Genomic DNA, 18,263 nt, shown 5'->3' on the forward strand with positions numbered 1-18,263 from the left:
TGAAAGGTCTAAGGTGGCTTTCGTAGTCAGCCTTCTGTCCGGAAAAGCCCTGTCATGGGCCACACCGCTCTGGGACCGCAATGACCCCGTCACTGCCTCTGTACACTCCTTCTTCTCGGAAATCCGAAGTGTCTTTGAGGAACCTGCCCGAGCCTCTTCTGCTGAGACTGCCCTGTTGAACCTGGTCCAGGGTAATTCTTCCGTTGGCGAGTATGCCGTACAATTCCGTACTCTTGCTTCAGAATTGTCCTGGAATAATGAGGCCCTCTGCGCGACCTTCAAAAAAGGCCTATCCAGCAACATTAAAGATGTTCTGGCCGCACGAGAAATTCCTGCTAATCTACATGAACTTATTCACCTAGCCACTCGCATTGACATGCGTTTTTCCGAAAGGCGTCAGGAACTCCGCCAAGATATGGACTCTGTTCGCACGAGGCGTTTCTCCTCCTCGGCTCCTCTCTCCTCTGGTCCCCTGCAATCTGTTCCTGTGCCTCCCGCCGTGGAGGCTATGCAGGTCGACCGGTCTCGCCTGACACCTCAAGAGAGGACACGACGCCGTATGGAGAACCTCTGCCTGTACTGTGCTAGTACCGAACACTTCCTAAGAGATTGTCCTATCCGTCCTCCCCGCCTGGAAAGACGTACGCTGACTCCGCACAAAGGTGAGACAGTCCTTGATGTCTACTCTGCTTCTCCACGTCTTACTGTGCCTGTGCGGATGTCTGCCTCTGCCTTCTCCTTCTCTACAGTGGCCTTCTTGGACTCAGGATCTGCAGGAAATTTTATTTTGGCCTCTCTCGTCAACAGGTTCAACATCCCGGTGACCAGTCTCGCCAGACCCCTCTACATCAATTGTGTAAATAATGAAAGATTGGACTGTACCATACGTTTCCGCACGGAGCCCCTTCTTATGAGCATCGGATCTCATCATGAGAGGATTGAACTTTTGGTCCTCCCCAATTGCACCTCGGAAATTCTCCTTGGACTTCCCTGGCTTCAACTTCATTCCCCTACCCTGGATTGGTCCACTGGGGAGATCAAGAGTTGGGGGTCCTCTTGTTCCAAGAACTGTCTAAAACCGGTTCCCAGTAACCCTTGCCGTAACTCTGTGGTTCCTCCAGTAACCGGTCTCCCTAAGGCCTATATGGACTTCGCGGATGTTTTCTGCAAAAAACAAGCTGAGACTCTACCTCCTCACAGGCCTTATGATTGCCCTATCGACCTCCTCCCGGGCACTACTCCACCCCGGGGCAGAATTTATCCTCTCTCTGCCCCAGAGACTCTTGCCATGTCCGAATACGTCCAGGAGAATCTAAAAAAGGGCTTTATCCGTAAATCCTCCTCTCCTGCCGGAGCCGGATTTTTCTTTGTGTCCAAAAAAGATGGCTCCCTACGTCCTTGCATTGACTACCGCGGTCTTAATAAAATCACGGTTAAGAACCGCTACCCCTTACCCCTCATCTCTGAACTCTTTGATCGCCTCCAAGGTGCCCACATCTTCACTAAATTGGACTTAAGAGGCGCCTATAACCTCATCCGCATCAGAGAGGGGGACGAGTGGAAAGCGGCATTTAACACCAGAGATGGACACTTTGAGTATCTGGTCATGCCCTTTGGACTGTGCAACGCCCCTGCCGTCTTCCAAGACTTTGTCAATGACATTTTTCGTGATCTGTTATACTCCTGTGTTGTTGTATATCTGGACGATATCCTAATTTTTTCTGCCAATCTAGAAGAACACCGCCAGCATGTCCGTATGGTTCTTCAGAGACTTCGTGACAACCAACTCTATGCCAAAATTGAGAAATGTCTGTTTGAATGCCAATCTCTTCCTTTTCTAGGATATTTGGTCTCTGGCCAGGGACTACAGATGGATCCAGACAAACTCTCTGCCGTCTTAGATTGGCCACGCCCCTCCGGACTCCGTGCTATCCAACGCTTTTTGGGGTTCGCCAATTATTACAGGCAATTTATTCCACATTTTTCTACCATTGTGGCTCCTATCGTGGCTTTAACCAAAAAAAATGCTGATCCCAAGTCCTGGCCTCCTCAAGCAGAAGACGCCTTTAAACGACTCAAGTCTGCCTTTTCTTCGGCTCCCGTCCTCTCCAGACCTGACCCTTCCAAACCCTTCCTATTGGAGGTTGATGCCTCCTCAGTGGGAGCTGGAGCTGTTCTTCTACAAAAAAATTCTTCCGGGCATGCTGTCACTTGTGGTTTTTTCTCTAGGACCTTCTCTCCAGCGGAGAGGAACTACTCCATCGGGGATCGAGAGCTTCTAGCCATTAAATTAGCACTTGAGGAATGGAGGCATCTGCTGGAGGGATCAAGTTCTCCTGTTATTATCTACACCGACCACAAGAACCTCTCCTACCTCCAGTCTGCCCAACGGCTGAATCCTCGCCAGGCCCGGTGGTCTCTGTTCTTTGCCCGATTTAATTTTGAGATTCACTTTCGTCCTGCCGATAAGAACATTAGGGCCGATGCTCTCTCTCGTTCCTCGGATGCCTCAGAAGTTGAACTCTCTCCGCAACACATCATTCCACCTGACTGCCTGATCTCCACTTCTCCTGCCTCCATCAGGCAGACTCCTCCAGGAAAGACCTTTGTTTCTCCTCGCCAACGCCTCGGAATCCTCAAATGGGGTCACTCCTCCCATCTCGCAGGTCATGCGGGTATCAAGAAATCTGTGCAACTCATCTCCCGCTTCTATTGGTGGCCGACTCTGGAGACGGATGTTGTGGACTTTGTGCGAGCCTGCACTATCTGTGCCCGGGATAAGACTCCTCGCCAGAAGCCCGCTGCTTTTCTTCATCCTCTGCCTGTCCCCGAACAGCCTTGGTCTCTGATTGGTATGGATTTTATTACTGATTTACCCCCTTCCCGTGGCAACACTGTTATTTGGGTGGTCGTTGATCGATTCTCCAAAATGGCACATTTCATCCCTCTTCCTGGTCTTCCTTCTGCGCCTCAGTTGGCTAAACAATTTTTTGTACACATTTTTCGTCTTCACGGGTTGCCTACGCAGATTGTCTCGGATAGAGGCGTCCAATTCGTGTCTAAATTCTGGAGGGCTCTCTGTAAACAACTCAAGATTAAATTAAATTTTTCTTCTGCATATCATCCCCAGTCCAATGGACAAGTAGAAAGGATTAACCAGATCTTGGGTGATTATTTGCGACATTTTGTTTCCTCCCGCCAGGATGACTGGGCAGATCTCCTCCCATGGGCCGAATTCTCGTATAACTTCAGGGTCTCTGAGTCTTCCTCCAAATCCCCATTTTTCGTGGTGTACGGCCGTCACCCTCTTCCCCCCCTCCCTACTCCCTTGCCCTCTGGTCTGCCCGCTGTGGATGAAATTTCTCGTGACCTTTCCATCATATGGAGAGAGACCCAAAATTCTCTCTTACAGGCTTCATCACGCATGAAGAAGTTCGCGGATAAGAAAAGAAGAGCTCCCCCCGTTTTTTCCCCTGGAGACAAGGTATGGCTCTCCGCTAAATATGTCCGCTTCCGTGTCCCTAGCTACAAGTTGGGACCACGCTATCTTGGTCCTTTCAAAATTTTGTGTCAAATTAATCCTGTCTCTTATAAACTTCTTCTTCCTCCCTCTCTTCGTATCCCTAATGCCTTTCACGTCTCTCTTCTCAAACCACTCATCCTCAACCGTTTTTCTCCCAAATCTGTTCCTCCCACTCCTGTTTCTGGCTCCTCGGACATCTTCTCGGTCAAAGAAATTTTAGCTGCCAAAAAGGTCAGAGGGAAAAATTTTTTTTTAGTGGACTGGGAGGGTTGTGGTCCTGAAGAGAGATCCTGGGAACCTGAGGACAACATCCTAGACAAAAGTCTGCTCCTCAGGTTCTCAGGCTCTAAGAAGAGGGGGAGACCCAAGGGGGGGGGTACTGTTACGCCGAGCGCTCCGGGTCCCCGCTCCTCCCCGGAGCGCTCGCTTCACTCTCCCCGCGGCAGCGCTCCGGTCACGTCCTCTGACCCGGGGCGCTGCGATTCCGCTGCCAGCCGGGATGCGATTCGCGATGCGGGTAGCGCCCGCTCGCGATGCGCACCCCGGCTCCCCTACCTGACTCGCTCTCCGTCTGTTCTGTCCCGGCGCGCGCGGCCCCGCTCCCTAGGGCGCGCGCGCGCCGGGTCTCTGCGATTTAAAGGGCCACTGCGCCGCTGATTGGCGCAGTGGTCCCAATTAGTGTGTTCACCTGTGCACTTCCCTATATCACCTCACTTCCCCTGCACTCCCTTGCCGGATCTTGTTGCCTTAGTGCCAGTGAAAGCGTTCCTTGTGTGTTCCTTGCCTGTGTTTCCAGACCTTCTGCCGTTGCCCCTGACTACGATCCTTGCTGCCTGCCCCGACCTTCTGCTACGTCCGACCTTGCTTTTGCCTACTCCCTTGTACCGCGCCTATCTTCAGCAGCCAGAGAGGTGAGCCGTTGCTAGTGGATACGACCTGGTCACTACCGCCGCAGCAAGACCATCCCGCTTTGCGGCGGGCTCTGGTGAAAACCAGTAGTGGCTTAGAACCGGTCCACTAGCACGGTCCACGCCAATCCCTCTCTGGCACAGAGGATCCACTACCTGCCAGCCGGCATCGTGACAACCTGTCAGCAGGAACACGGGTGTAAATAAGCACATGACTAGATAGGAATAGTCATCATGCTCCAGCGGCATACCTTTTTTATTTTAATAGTGCTTTCCATTGGCAGCATAGAAGCTTTTTGTTATTATGTCAATGATGCTCAAGTGTCCAGGGGGCATTCCTAGCATGGTAAGAGCCAAGAAAGTCCAGCCCACATCCTCTTTATCTGGTGGCTGTCAATCAAAAAGGTGTAGGTGGATGCAAGCAGGCTGGTGGGCAGTAAAAAATTAGGTCATGGGTTTGACTAACCTGGGAGCTTGCCATGCCATGCCCCCTGGGCACTTGAGTGTCATTTGCATAATAACAAAAAAGACTTACATTTCCTTGCTGGAGAAGACTATTGAAATTCAAAAAAAAGGATGTCTGGAATAAAAATAGCTAGCTCTATCAAGTCATGGGCTTATTTGCACACACAAATACCGTGTCTATACAGATAAAGTATGGCTTGAACCATGATAAGATTTGCACTTTGAAACATATTCATTAATAGACCCTTAAACGCTGCTCAGCGTTTGGAACAAAATGTTCCGAATGCCAGGGAGCTTGTGACATCATAGCCCCACCCCCTCATGATATCACGCCCCCTCAATGCAATTCTATGGGAGGGGGCGGGGCATGACATAATGAGGGGGTGGGGCTATGATGTCACAAGCTCCTGGCACCAGCTCTAAGTATTTGGAACATTTTGTTCCAAACGCTGAGCAGCAGAGTGACCCTGTAACAAATGTCTAGTCCAATAAAAAATACAAAGGCTGAGATTTATCAAAACCTGTGCAGAGGAAGAGTGGTGCAGTTGCCCATAGCAGCCAATCAGATTGCATTATCCAGTGCCTGGCAAAACCTATGTGATGTTATGGAAGCAGATTCCCTTTAGTTGCCGCTCTTCTTTTCTTTCTTTCTATTTTTTTTTTTTTTTTTTAGCTTTATACTATAAACATTTTGTAAAGAAAAATGAGTATAAAATGCGACTGTCTAACACTTGTGGTGTTTCTCACAAAAATGGGCTCTGAATGCTTATGTCGACTTATTTATAATGTCTGCACAATGCCCAGACCGCCACTTGGAGAATAATGCATCTTGCCCACAAATACTGCAGGAGACAGTTAGCACTGATTAGAGAGAATTACAGGTTTGGACGGGAACAAGAGAAGTATGACACTAGATACATTTCACACTAAGGTTATCTACTCAGCTGTAACAGTTTGATACTGTGTAAATATGTCTTTTTGCAATCTTATAAGCACTGGCGTTTATTCGGCTCATAGGCTTAGCTACATTGTAACTTTAGCATCCAACCTAATTCTGGGAACGTTCAATGTCTTGGGACTGAATAAAGGAAAAAATTTATTCAATGAAACAAAGCCAGACAAACATTCCTGTATATAAAAGAAGGAAAGGTATGATTACTGGAGAACTTAGTGTACAGAACAGGACTGTGATGCAATATACTGTTCACATAGTTTGCATTAGGAAAAGCACATTACGGGTACTGTAGGGTCCTTTGGGTGCTATAAGGCACTTTCTCCCTATGGATACCCGATAGCAAGGGTACTTTTAGTTAATGTCCACTTATTTGGGTCTGGTGTCAGGTGACAATGCTATTCTGTAACACACTGTGCCCCTTAAATATAATTCTGCTGAACACTGTGCCCACTGAATATATTAAAGCCACACATAGTGCCCCCTGAATATAAAACTGTCACACACTGTACCCCTAGATATAATACTGTTACACCTGGCCCCCCCTGGAAGCAACAGCTCCATATAGTTTCCTCCAAAATATGGTGCCGTGACAAACCCTTTACCCCTCCAATTACTGTTAATTTGGGTTCACATATTTCAGTTGTCCGACACAGTTTCCCTACGGCGTGCATCGGAGGGAAACTGATGCTAGAACTGATCCCATTCATTTCAATGGGACAGTTCACAATCATACAGCGTCTCAATTTTGACGCCGATGGTTGGACACGCCGGAGGGCACTGGACATGGACACTAGATGCCATACAGCTGATGACAACTTTTCATAAGTTGTGGCATCAGTTGCGTCCAGATCTAAGCTGAGTTCACCTCTGCCAGATGCCGGACATATTTGAACCGAGCCTAATACATTGTTCCTGCCTCTGTCAATTATAATGCACCGTGCTCCCCCACTAATAAAAATATGCTGCCCTGATTATAACAGTAGTTCACAGACAAAGATTCCCAGCACTGTTGGGCTATTCTCTGCACAAATAACTAACCATGGATGACAAAGCCTCTAAGATTATGAACTCCCCACTAAGATGTACTGTGGTGCTACACGTAAGTCAGCAATCTTCAGCATAAGTCAGTTTCTGTTCTGGCCTTGACTAGTCAGGCTTGGTAGAGGCAGCAAGCAGGGAGCACTGAACAATCGGGAGCTGTGAAGTATAGGAGATGGGCCCTGTGCTTTGGTCATGCAGCACAAGATGTCATCTCCGCCACTATGTCTATATAGTAAACTGGGTAGTTTGTCACTGTAGCCACTATAATGCCCTTTCCATTCCTATTGGAAGCTATTTTCTCACAATGAGTATTACAGGAAGCATTTTAAATGTGTGCCCTAAAGGGCACTTTTCTAATGTAGGTAAGTAAGTAATGTATATTTTTGCATACTATATGGCACTTCCTCTCAATAGGTACTTATTGTTTATTCTGTTACATAACGCTCAAATCTTCCTGCTATCTTTTTTTTTCTTCTTTTTTTCTGTGTTCTAAGCACTGAGGCATTTGCCAGACAATAGTCTCTTAGTCTGATTCCAGAGTAATGGGTCTGGTATCTTAAAGGCTTAGGTCTAGATGTTTGAGGATTTTGTGTTTGCCTTTAAAGGGATTCACTGCCTAGGCCTATCAAGTGTTTATTCTGTGGTGTTGTTTTGAGTTCCTTTTCTATTTCTTGTTTCCTGTTCACTTTATCCTAAGTTTGGTATTTGAAAGTTATAGGCCCAGATTTATCAAAGAATGTCTACAGTAGAGCTATTTTCCCACATTTATTTTAGTGGTGGGTTATACTAGCGTGCATCTTATTTATCAAGATGGTGCAGCAGGATGATGAATTTTGCGCAGCTCTGCTGTGGTGGGAAAAGCTCTACCACATACACTTTTTCTAGACACTTGTGAGGGTCCTGAATTTGGCAGGTTAGGTGTTTTTACTTACTTTCACAGAGCTGCTGGGACAATTTTACTTACATTTTAGATACTACAATCAAATTTTATTGCGGTGTCTAAGGGGTTAAAGCCAGGCATCACCGTGATCAGTGATATCTGGCATTAGAGATGGGACCTGGTTGCAGATAGCCACCAGGACCACCCAGCTATGTCCCCCGCTCAGCTCCTGAGCGGTGTCATAGAATGGGAGTGGGATGCTGTTGTCCACAAGAGGTTAAAGGTTGAATTGTGGAAGGTAGAAGTGATTTTCATGCCTACTGGTAGGTGGTGTAGCTTTGCGCCTAAAAAAGTCCCTTTGCGCACAAAATAGCGACTTTTGACAAAAGTCGCAAATGATAAATATACAACCACTGCATGGTCAAAAATAAAAAATCTCTACGGGTAGGAAAAAAAGAGTGAAACTGTCTATATCAAAAAACGCTTAAAAGTCGCTAAATTTGCTGCTTGCGCCTGAACTGCACCAAAACATAGACAAAAAAATGCTCTAAAAGCAATGATAAATCTCCCCCATAGTGCCTTGCTTTTTTAGTGTCAGCCTTATTTGAGTTTTTCTGGGTTTTAATGCCTTCTTGTTTATTTTCCATAGCCTAGACTAGGGCTAAAGCAGGCATATTATGATAGCTTAGTTTTATGGCAGTTTAGGTTATTGGAGTTAGAGGAAAAGATAGTGAAAGTTTGTAAGCTCCTTCAGCTATTGTCATTGTCATCTATCCTTCCATTTCTGGCTGTCACCCTTTTGAATCGTCATTCATACCATCATCTCCCATCTGCAGAGTTCTCATTTCATTATTTTTGCTTCTTATTGTATGAATACCTTTTAATGGTTGCTGATCTCTCTATACTAGTACTGGAAGCTATTCAACTGCTATAGGTGAAGCAAAGCTCTTTAGTCTACTGACCAGACAGTATTGATACCCTTTCTCACTATGAAATCTTTACCTTTGTTTGGGTACTGTAGGGCAGTTACTCCCTATAAGTACTATAGGGCATTTCCTACCTACTATAGATACTATAGGTCACATATGTTATGGGTGGGAAGGGGTTAACAATGTGTATACCACACAAAAAGAGATTTTTTACTTTTTTGTGCAAGTCTCTGATAGTTCTTTGATAGTCTAGTCAAATTTAATGTCCAATTTAACAAACATTTTCAGGAAGTGGCCATAAAAATATATTCCATGCAATATGAATAATTTTCCAATTAAGAAATAGGTCTTAAATAACTTACCTTAGGTGCAGAATCATCTGTACTCTGTTCAATCTCATCTCCATATGACAATTTATCACCAGCAATGGCACAATAATGGACCGACCATTTCTATCAAAAAATATTTAGGCAAACAATTTAGTTGTGCATTAAAGTCAATGGTCTCCAACTTGTGGCTGTATAGCTGTGGTGGAGCTACATCTTCCACCATACGTAGACATGACCATAATATATTGTTAGAAAAGGTGCCAAATTATTGCTGCATGTGCATGACCAAGGCTTCTGGTTAGGTAAGTGCACCCTTTCAACATGTGTAGTTACAATGGAAAGCAGGAATGAGATAGATAACAGATCAGAACAACTGTAATTATAAAAAGTAGGTCCTAAAATTGTCAAGAATAGCCCAAAATAAGGTCCATCAATAAATAATGCACTAAAAGAAACTAAAAGAGAATCTGCAAAAAATAATGATGATGATGTCACTCCTGTGATCCCAAGTGGGCTTAGAATCCCTGATGTGTGTATCGTCCATAGACTGGCTTTATCAGGAGTGATTTCTCACATACATCTGCCTCTCTTTTAATAAATTATTACAAAATAACTACATCATATAGGATATTATATATATATAAAAAAAAAAACACTTCATATAAGATATTATATTAACCCCTTAATTAGAGATGAGCGAACTTACAGTAAATTCGATTCGTCACAAACTTCTCGGCTCGGCAGTTGATGACTTTTCCTGCGTAAACTAGTTCAGCCTTCAGGTGCTTCGGTGGGCTGGAAAAGGTGGATACATTCCTAGGAAAGAGTCTCCTAGGACTATATCCACCTTTTCCAGCCCACCGGAGCACCGGAAAGCTGAACTAATTTATGCAGGAAAATTCATCAACTGCTGAGCCGAGAAGTTCGTGACGAATCGAATATACTTTAAGCTCGCTCATCTCTACCCTTAATGATGCAGCCATTTTTTGGTTTTCATTTTTCATTTTTTCCTCCTCGTCTATTAAAATCCATAATTCTTCCAATTTATGTAGTGCACTTTTTGGTAAAAAAAAATAAAAAATAAATTATTACAACAATACCCAATTTATTTAGATTTTGTTTTATTTTTCTAGTGAAAAAAAATATATAACTTTTTATAAGAAAATGAGCATGCTTAAAATTGTACCCTTCTGACACCTACAACTTTTTTATTTTTCCACATACAGGGCTGTTTGAGGGCTCATTTTTTGCGTCGTGCTCTGTAGTTTTAAAAAGTACCATATTTGTTTTTGATCGACTTTTTGATCACTTTTTATTGATGTTTTTTTCTGCTATATAAAGTGACCAAAAATGCGCAATTCTGGACTTTGGTATTTTTTATGTTTACACCATTTACTGCGCAGTTTAATTAACATTATATTTTAATAACTCAGACAATTACACACGTGGCGATGCCACATGTTTATTTTTGTTTTGTTTTTTTACATTATTTTATTTCTGAAAGGGGAAAAGGGGGTTGATTAAAAATGTTGTTAGGGGGAGGGGTTATACACATTTATAAAAAAAAAAAAAAATAACTTTCTTTTTAGTTCCCATAGGTGACTATAACATGGAATCTTTTGATTCCTAATACTGTTCAATGCTGGGCTATTACACAGCATTGATCAGTGTTATCTGTGGTCTGTTGCTGTAGCCTGCCAAAGCAGGCTAGAGCAACACAAAGAAGATCCGATGGCACAAAGGAAGGTAGGGACCCTCCAGCCGTCAATTAAGGTGATGAGGCGATTGCCCCGCGGGGTCCCGATCACACATACCAACCAGCTGGCAACATTGAGTTGCTGGCTTTAGGTCCTGCAATCAGCTTTGATCATGGGCTCTATAGGGTTGCAGGCTATTAGCTGCGCCGGGGCCGTGCGGTACGGAGGAGGATGACATCACAATCTCGCTCTGTAGCTGCTACAGAGCGAGATTGTGACGTCATCCTCCTCCGTACCGCTCAGGCCCCGGCGCAGCTAATAGCCGGCATCAGCGATTGCCGCTGCAAGGTTATTAAAAATATATCAGTATAATTATGAAAAATATATACTATAACCATTAATACAGGAGAGGCAATGGTGGTTCTACATCTATATAGTATTGCAGGAATTCGCTTTCTCATGACATCATCCATACTGTTTTGTGTGGATCCTGTAATATTTTCTTCTCACCGTCTCTGATTTTGGATTGTTTATAGTCCTAATTTTGGGAAATTCATTGTAACTATCTATGTTGAGGGATAGGGATGTCAGATAATGTAACCATAAGTTTGAGCGATGACAATCTGCTTCTTTTGGGCATTTTTTATTGTTTTTAGCCTAAGCTGTTTGTCTAATGATGCAAGATTTTATTTATAATAAGGTACGTTAATTATTTGTATTTATGGATGCTCAACATTGCGAGTGCATTTTGCAACATTTTCACCAACACATAAATGTAATAATTTTTATTACCTTGGTATGTTTACACTTCATAAACAAAATTAAAATAAAAAATCAACATATTTTCAGCTATATTTGTGACTGTAACACACACAAATACATTGTGGCATAAAAACTGATGAAAATATGGTTGTAAATAAAATAAGATTGTTCAGTGTGAACATACCCCTACTATATAGCATTGCTAATGTGTAAATCCAGCCTTAACATGGTACATTATATTGTAGCCAAAATATGTAGTCAATATAAGCAAGCATGGCGCTATATATCCATTAAGAGCTTAGAATGAATATAATACATAGTTATATTTGCAGCATGTAATGGTCTAAATTACCCTATCAGTAGTAATATGTGCAATTGTATCTGTCATTTGACATGTTATGTAGGAGATAAAAAGCATACAGAAAATACTCAGCTTTTACTGATCCCTAAACTGTTACATTTCTTCATCATTTCTGTCATTTTTAGACCTTTCACGCATTCAATTGTACATAAATTAATGCTATGGCTGTCAGAAAATAAAGCTATGTTTATGCTGTCAAGACCAGGCTCGCACTTCTGTTACTTCTATTTTGTTGCAATACATGCTATATATGTTATATGTTTTATTTATGTATTTATTTTTTTATGTATTTGTTTATATAAAAAAACATTATTAATGTTTTTGCTTAGTTTTGCACATACGCAACAGCTACCTTTCCATTCAACCAGGGGGACCATTTTCATGACCAGTGGGGTCACAGTGATCAGATTAGACCTGTGCCTTCAAGGGCAAACTCCTTTAAGGCTAGGTTTTTTTTTGTTTTTTTGCACACTTAAAAAAAAAAAAAACAGCAAAAACGCCAGAAAAACTGCCACAGGTTTTTCCTGCGTTTTGGCAGTTTTTCTGGCGTTTTCCCTGGTGTGTGGAAACAGCCAAATTTGTACCCTGTTGCAGTTTTTTCACTGTCTTCAGGTACCACTCTGTGGGTCGGATGCTGAGCCCCGGTCCACAGAGTGTAAGGAGATGAGGAGTGATGTACAGCATCACTACTCACCTCCCCCAGCCGTATAGTATACAGGGGGGCATAGTCTACCCATGTATACTATACAGGAGCCAGGAATCCTGTCACCAGACTGACAGGACTCCCTGCTCCTATAGCCCCTTTGTGCGGTATACAGAATATAAAGCTATCAACAATAATGGGAACAGACCCTTCCGCCAGTGTCTACCAGACAGGGAGACTCCAGCTGTTGCTAAACTACAACTCACAGCATGCCCAGACAGCCAAAGGCTGTCTGGGCATGCTGGGAGTTGTAGTTTTGCACCAATTGGAGGCTCACTGTTTAGGTAGACATTGCATTATGGGCGCTCTCCCCTGCAGAGAGTGCAAAAAATGTCGTAACCAATTTTTTTTGTGTTTTTTTTTTCTTCTCGTTTCAGATCCGTGTATGCAGAGGATTACGACGGATTCGATGGGTTACGACGGATGAATTTTATTTTTTTTATTTTAATAAAATGGTTAACGAGGGCTGTGGGGGACTGTTTTTTAAAACTAAATAATTTTTCCAATGTGTTGTGTCTTTTTTTAATTGAATATTCAGGCTTAGTAATGGAGGCTGTCTAATAGACCTAATCCATTACTAAGCTGGGGCTTAGCGTTAGCCCCAAAAACAGCTGGCGCAAACCCCCAATTATTACCCCGGTACCCACCGCCACAGGGGTACCGGGAAGAGCCAGTGCCAACAGGCCCGGAGCGTCAAAAATGGTGCTCCTGGGCCTAGGCGATAACAGGCTGGCGTTATTTAGACTGGGGAGGGCCAGTAACAATGGTTCTCGCCCACCCTGGTAACGTCAGGCTGTTGCTGCTTTGTTGGTATCTGGCTGTTACTGAATATACAGGGAACCATATGCGTTTTTTATAAAATAAATAAAATGCATAGGGTTCCCCCTATTTTCAGTATCAGCCAGATACCAACCAAGCAGCAACAGCCTGACGTTACCAGGGTGGGCGGGGACCATTGTTACTGGCCCTCTCCAGCCTAAATAACGCTAGCCTGTTATCACCTAGGCCCAGAAGTGCCATTTTTGATGCTCCAGGCCTGTTGGCACCGGCTCTTCCCGGCACCCCTGTGGCGGTGGGTACGGGGGTAATAATTGGGGGTTAGCGCTAGCTGTTTTTAGGGCTAACGCTAAGCCCTGACTTAGTAATGGATTCCGTCTATTAGACAGCCTCCATGACTAAGCCTGAATATTCAATAAAAAAGAAAACACAACACATTGGAAAAATAATTTTATTTTAAAAAACACTCCCCCACAGCCCTCGTTAACCATTTTATTAAAATCTTAAAAAATCCAGTTCATCCGTGGTAATCCATCGAATCCGTCGTAATCCTCTGCATACACGGATCTGAAACGAGAGGAAAGAAAAAAACACGAAAAAATGGGTTAGGACATTTTTTGCGCTCTCTGCAGGGGAGAGTGCCCATCATGCAATGTCTACCTAAACAGTGAGCCTCAAATTGGTGCAAAACTACAACTCCCAGCATGCCCAGACAGCCAAAGACATGCTGGGAGTTGTAGTTTAGCAACAGCTGGAGTCTCCCTGTCTGGGTAGACACTGGCAGAAGGGTCTATTCACATTATCCAATACGGACAAAGTTAACAGAGCCTTATACCCTTGCCAGCCTGGATCGCGTCTGTAGCTCCACCCTAATGACGTCATCACTAGGGGGCGGAGCTACACGGACATGCGGGGACTGGACGGAGGTAAGGGGACTTCTACATCTTCTGTATACACTATATACAGCTATCTATAGATAGCTGTATATAGTGTATACCGCCCAAAGGTTTAACCTACACTGTCCAGTAGTGTAAGTTAACTCTTTCCTTGCCGGGCTGGCTTAGCGCACAGCACAGCAAGGGGTTAAGTGAGCCAGCAATGTGTATACTGTATACACATTGCAGGCTCACTGTAAGTTCTTGCTGGGCAGTATGTATACGATGTATATATACTGCTCAGGTCAGGATCAGCTGATTTCCTGGCTCTGTAGCCTTGAGAACAGCTGATCCTGACATTCACATCAGGAGGATCGCAGTGGGTGTCAGGAGGAGTGACATCCGCTGGGATCTGTCCCTTACTGCAGGTACTACTACTCCCAACATGGAGCACACTCTGCTCCATGCTGGGAGCTGTAGTACCTGCATTAATAGACAGATCGCAGTGGGTGTCACTCCTCCTGACACCCGTTGCGATTCTCCTGTATAATGTATGGATGCAGCGGTCGCTCTTCTATGGTCCCCTGCATGGCCGTATATATAAACATATTCCTATTTCCTACAGAGTTGTGATTGGCTGGAACCATCTGACCAATCACAGCTCTCTGCGGGAAATATGAATAAGTATATATACATCAGTGCAGGGGACCATAGGAGAGCAGCCGCATCTATACATTATACATCATTGCAACGGACCCCGGCGATCTGTCTATTAGTACAGGTAACTACTACTCCTAAAAAATATAAAAAAAATAAAAGTGAAACACACACACACTACATTTTTATTATTGTCTGCTACATTTTTAGTGCTCTACCCGCCCACATAAATTGATCCCTGTTTAAAAATTAATAAAAATTTTGTTATAAAAAAGATACATTTAGTTAAATACAATTTTTTCCATCACTACTGTATCCTTTTTGTTATTATTTTTTAATGGTACCCTACTAAATTCTAATAAAAAAAGGTATCTCCAACACTTTTTTGGATCGGTAAAGTCCACCTGAAAAAACCCATATGGCGTTTTTCTTGGCGTTTTTTCACTTCCATAGACTTCTATGGGAGAAAAACGCCAAGATTTTCCTGAAAAAACGCCAAAGTCTCGACAAAAGGTTGTTTTTTAAAAACTTCCAAGGAGCCCAAAAACGCCAAAAGGATAAAAAAAAAACGCCAAACTGAAAAACTCCAAGTGGATTTGGCATTTTGCAGTTTACTATTGACTTACAGCTAACATCTGGCCGCAGCGTTTTTTCACAAAAAAACGCCATGTGGCAGAATGGGCGTTTTTATTGGCATTTTTGTAAAAAAAAGCAAGTGGAAACCTAGCCTAACTTAGGGGAACCTGTCATTTTGAAAGTGCAGAAGGAGCTGAGCAAACTAATATATAGGTTAATATAAGCTCCAGGATAACTTATCATTTATCAACCCCTTCCCTCCCAGGCACATTTATCATTTTTGCACTTTCGTTTTTTTCCTCCTTCCCTTCTAAAAATCATAACATTTTCAATTTACCACCTACAGACCCATATGATGGCTTGTTTTTTGCACCACCAGATTGACTTTGTAATTACATTAATCATTTCCCCACAAATCTACAGAGAAACCAGGAAAAAAATATTTGTGGGGCAAAGTTGAAAAAAAAAAAAAAAAACAATTTGGTAAATTTTGGGGGCTTCCAATTCTATGCAGTACACTTTTCAGTACAAATGACACCTTATCTTTATTCTGTAGGTCCACACTGTTACAAGGATTCCAAATTTGTTTAGGTTTTATTGATTTTATTTTACTACTTTAAAAAATTATAACTACATGCACCAAAATTAGTATGTTTAAGGGTAGGGTCACACGTAATGGATCCACCGGTGACAGCATCCATTTTGTGCTTTTATTAGGGAAGGGGTTAATGCATATTTATTTACTTTTTTATTTTTATTTATTTTTTTACACTTTTTTTTAGTCCCCATAGGGGACTATACCATACAATCTTTAGATTGCATACACTGATTAATGCTTCTCCATAGCACTAGTGCTATCACTGTCAGTCCATTCCCCACTGCTCATCTCTGTACCCGATGGGGATGAGCAGGGGGAAATAGACTGACATGATTTTTAAGCTTTAGATGGACAGCCCACTGACTGCAGATGGCTGATTTATCAATACAGTGATTCCTCAACTTACAATGGCCTCAACATACAATAGTTTCAACATGCAATGGTCTATTCTGGACCATTGTAAGTTGAAACCGGACTCAACATACAATGCTACAGACAGTCCAGATATGTGAAACGTGTCAATGGCTGGAAGAACCGACCAATCAGAATGGGGATTACACTGGTAAAACCCCTGTATTACTGAAGTGTATGCACTGACTGGGTGTCTGGTAGCGCCCCCTACAGTACAGGGTGGTGTTACATGTTCTGTACTCTTTACCTGTGCCAGGGTTAGCTGCTCCTTTGAACACCAGATGAGGGCGGCTCCATGTTACTTTTTTGGGACACTGTGTACTGTGACCCTGAAGAAGCTCCTGTCCTCTACATAGACCAGTGTTTTCCCAAGCAGGGTACCCCCAGCTGTTGCAAAACTACAACTCCCAGCCTTTGGCTGTCCGGGCATGCTGGGAGTTGTAGTTTTGCAACAGCTGGAGCCTTCCTGCTTGGAAAAAACTGACCTAGACAGTGATTTATGGCTCCCAGCAGATCTTTATTACTTTTATATGTAAGGTCTTGCTTTATCTGTATTAGTTATCTACTTTTTCTTTAATCCTCACTTTTTCCTATTTTTGGATGACATTTTGGTGCCTTTAGAACCAATTACCAGGTTTCCATAGAGTTCTGGTCCCAACATACAATGGACCCAACATACAATGGTTATGCTGGAACCAATTAATATTGTAACTTGAGGGACCACTGTACTGGCTAAAAGATGAGTTATCAGCTATCATCTGGGACCCCAGCAGCAGGACCATCTGGGACCCTAATAACCAGTACATTATTGAAGGACCTTCAGTAACAGGACGGTTTTTAACCTGTGTAGACAATTACTGATTTCTGCATTTTGTCTTTTATTATATGTCATATTACCCTAATATTACCTAAACACAGCGTGTTTTCTCTATTTACCAGATTGTTAGGGGAAATATTTAAAATAAACTTGACAAAAAGAAGCTGCAAATCAGCTCGTTGTTGCTGTGGAAACTACAGGTTTTTATACAAAATAGAAAGAAACAATTAAAAAAAAAAAAAAAGTAATCAGTTCAAATAAAATAAAGCTATAAATGTGTGAACTTGAGATTTGTATCCGCAACCCCTGCCACTTCAAAAGCTTCCATTTAATGGCTTTGGTGGTTCAGAGTTCCCTCTGGTGTCTATTACAGGTGCTGCAGTGCCACCCTGTGACCAAACATTTATTACCTTACAAGAAATAAACTGGACATACAACATATTACAGCATATAAAAGAATATGTGATATACAGTTTTCAAAAAAATGATAAGCAGATTACCAGATCTATTGCATCCCACATATACAGTTCTCCCTGAAGTTTAGTTTCCTCCGTATGGTCATTTGCGTTGATGACACAATCTCCATGGGATCCCAATTTTTTATGCTAAAGGGTTAAAATGATAAATGAAATAAATGTTTTTTATATAATAATCACATTTTTTTACAACAATTTAAAAAATTCCTCTAAAAAGAAAGGTAAGGGGACAGTATGACCGATCTTAAAGGGGTACTCCAAAGGATAGGGGATAAAATGTCTGATCGGGGGGGGGGGGGGGGGGTATCGCTGCTGGGAACCCCCACGATCTCTCCTGCAGCACCCCCTGTCAACTGCTGCACAGAGCTCCATGCAGCAGATGATAGGGGATAAGATGCCTAGGGGCGGAGTACCCCTTTAATGCTACTACAGATGCTGTCACCCACTTTTACCAGATTTGTGCCTGGCACAACTGCCTAGGTATAAATTATTCCCTGAGAAGGGTTTCACATGTATATATGCA

At 43.0% G+C, this 18,263-nt stretch overlaps 1 protein-coding gene across 7 annotated transcripts in view; it reads right to left on the minus strand.

The window, feature by feature from the left end:
• PLCG2 (phospholipase C gamma 2) overlaps positions 1-18,263 on the minus strand; it is a 203,758-nt gene that overhangs the window by 62,272 nt on the left and 123,223 nt on the right. For all 7 annotated transcript variants that reach the window (XM_056525832.1, XM_056525825.1, XM_056525831.1 and 4 more), the window contains exons 15-16: positions 17,765-17,869; positions 9,064-9,153 (exon numbers count right to left, since the gene is read on the minus strand). In XM_056525832.1, the coding sequence (XP_056381807.1) occupies positions 9,064-9,153; positions 17,765-17,869 (195 nt within the window). The remainder of the gene's footprint in view (positions 1-9,063; positions 9,154-17,764; positions 17,870-18,263) is intronic.

The sequence above is a fragment of the Hyla sarda genome, chromosome 6, assembly GCF_029499605.1.
Source record: "Hyla sarda isolate aHylSar1 chromosome 6, aHylSar1.hap1, whole genome shotgun sequence".
Lineage (NCBI taxonomy): Eukaryota > Metazoa > Chordata > Amphibia > Anura > Hylidae > Hyla > Hyla sarda.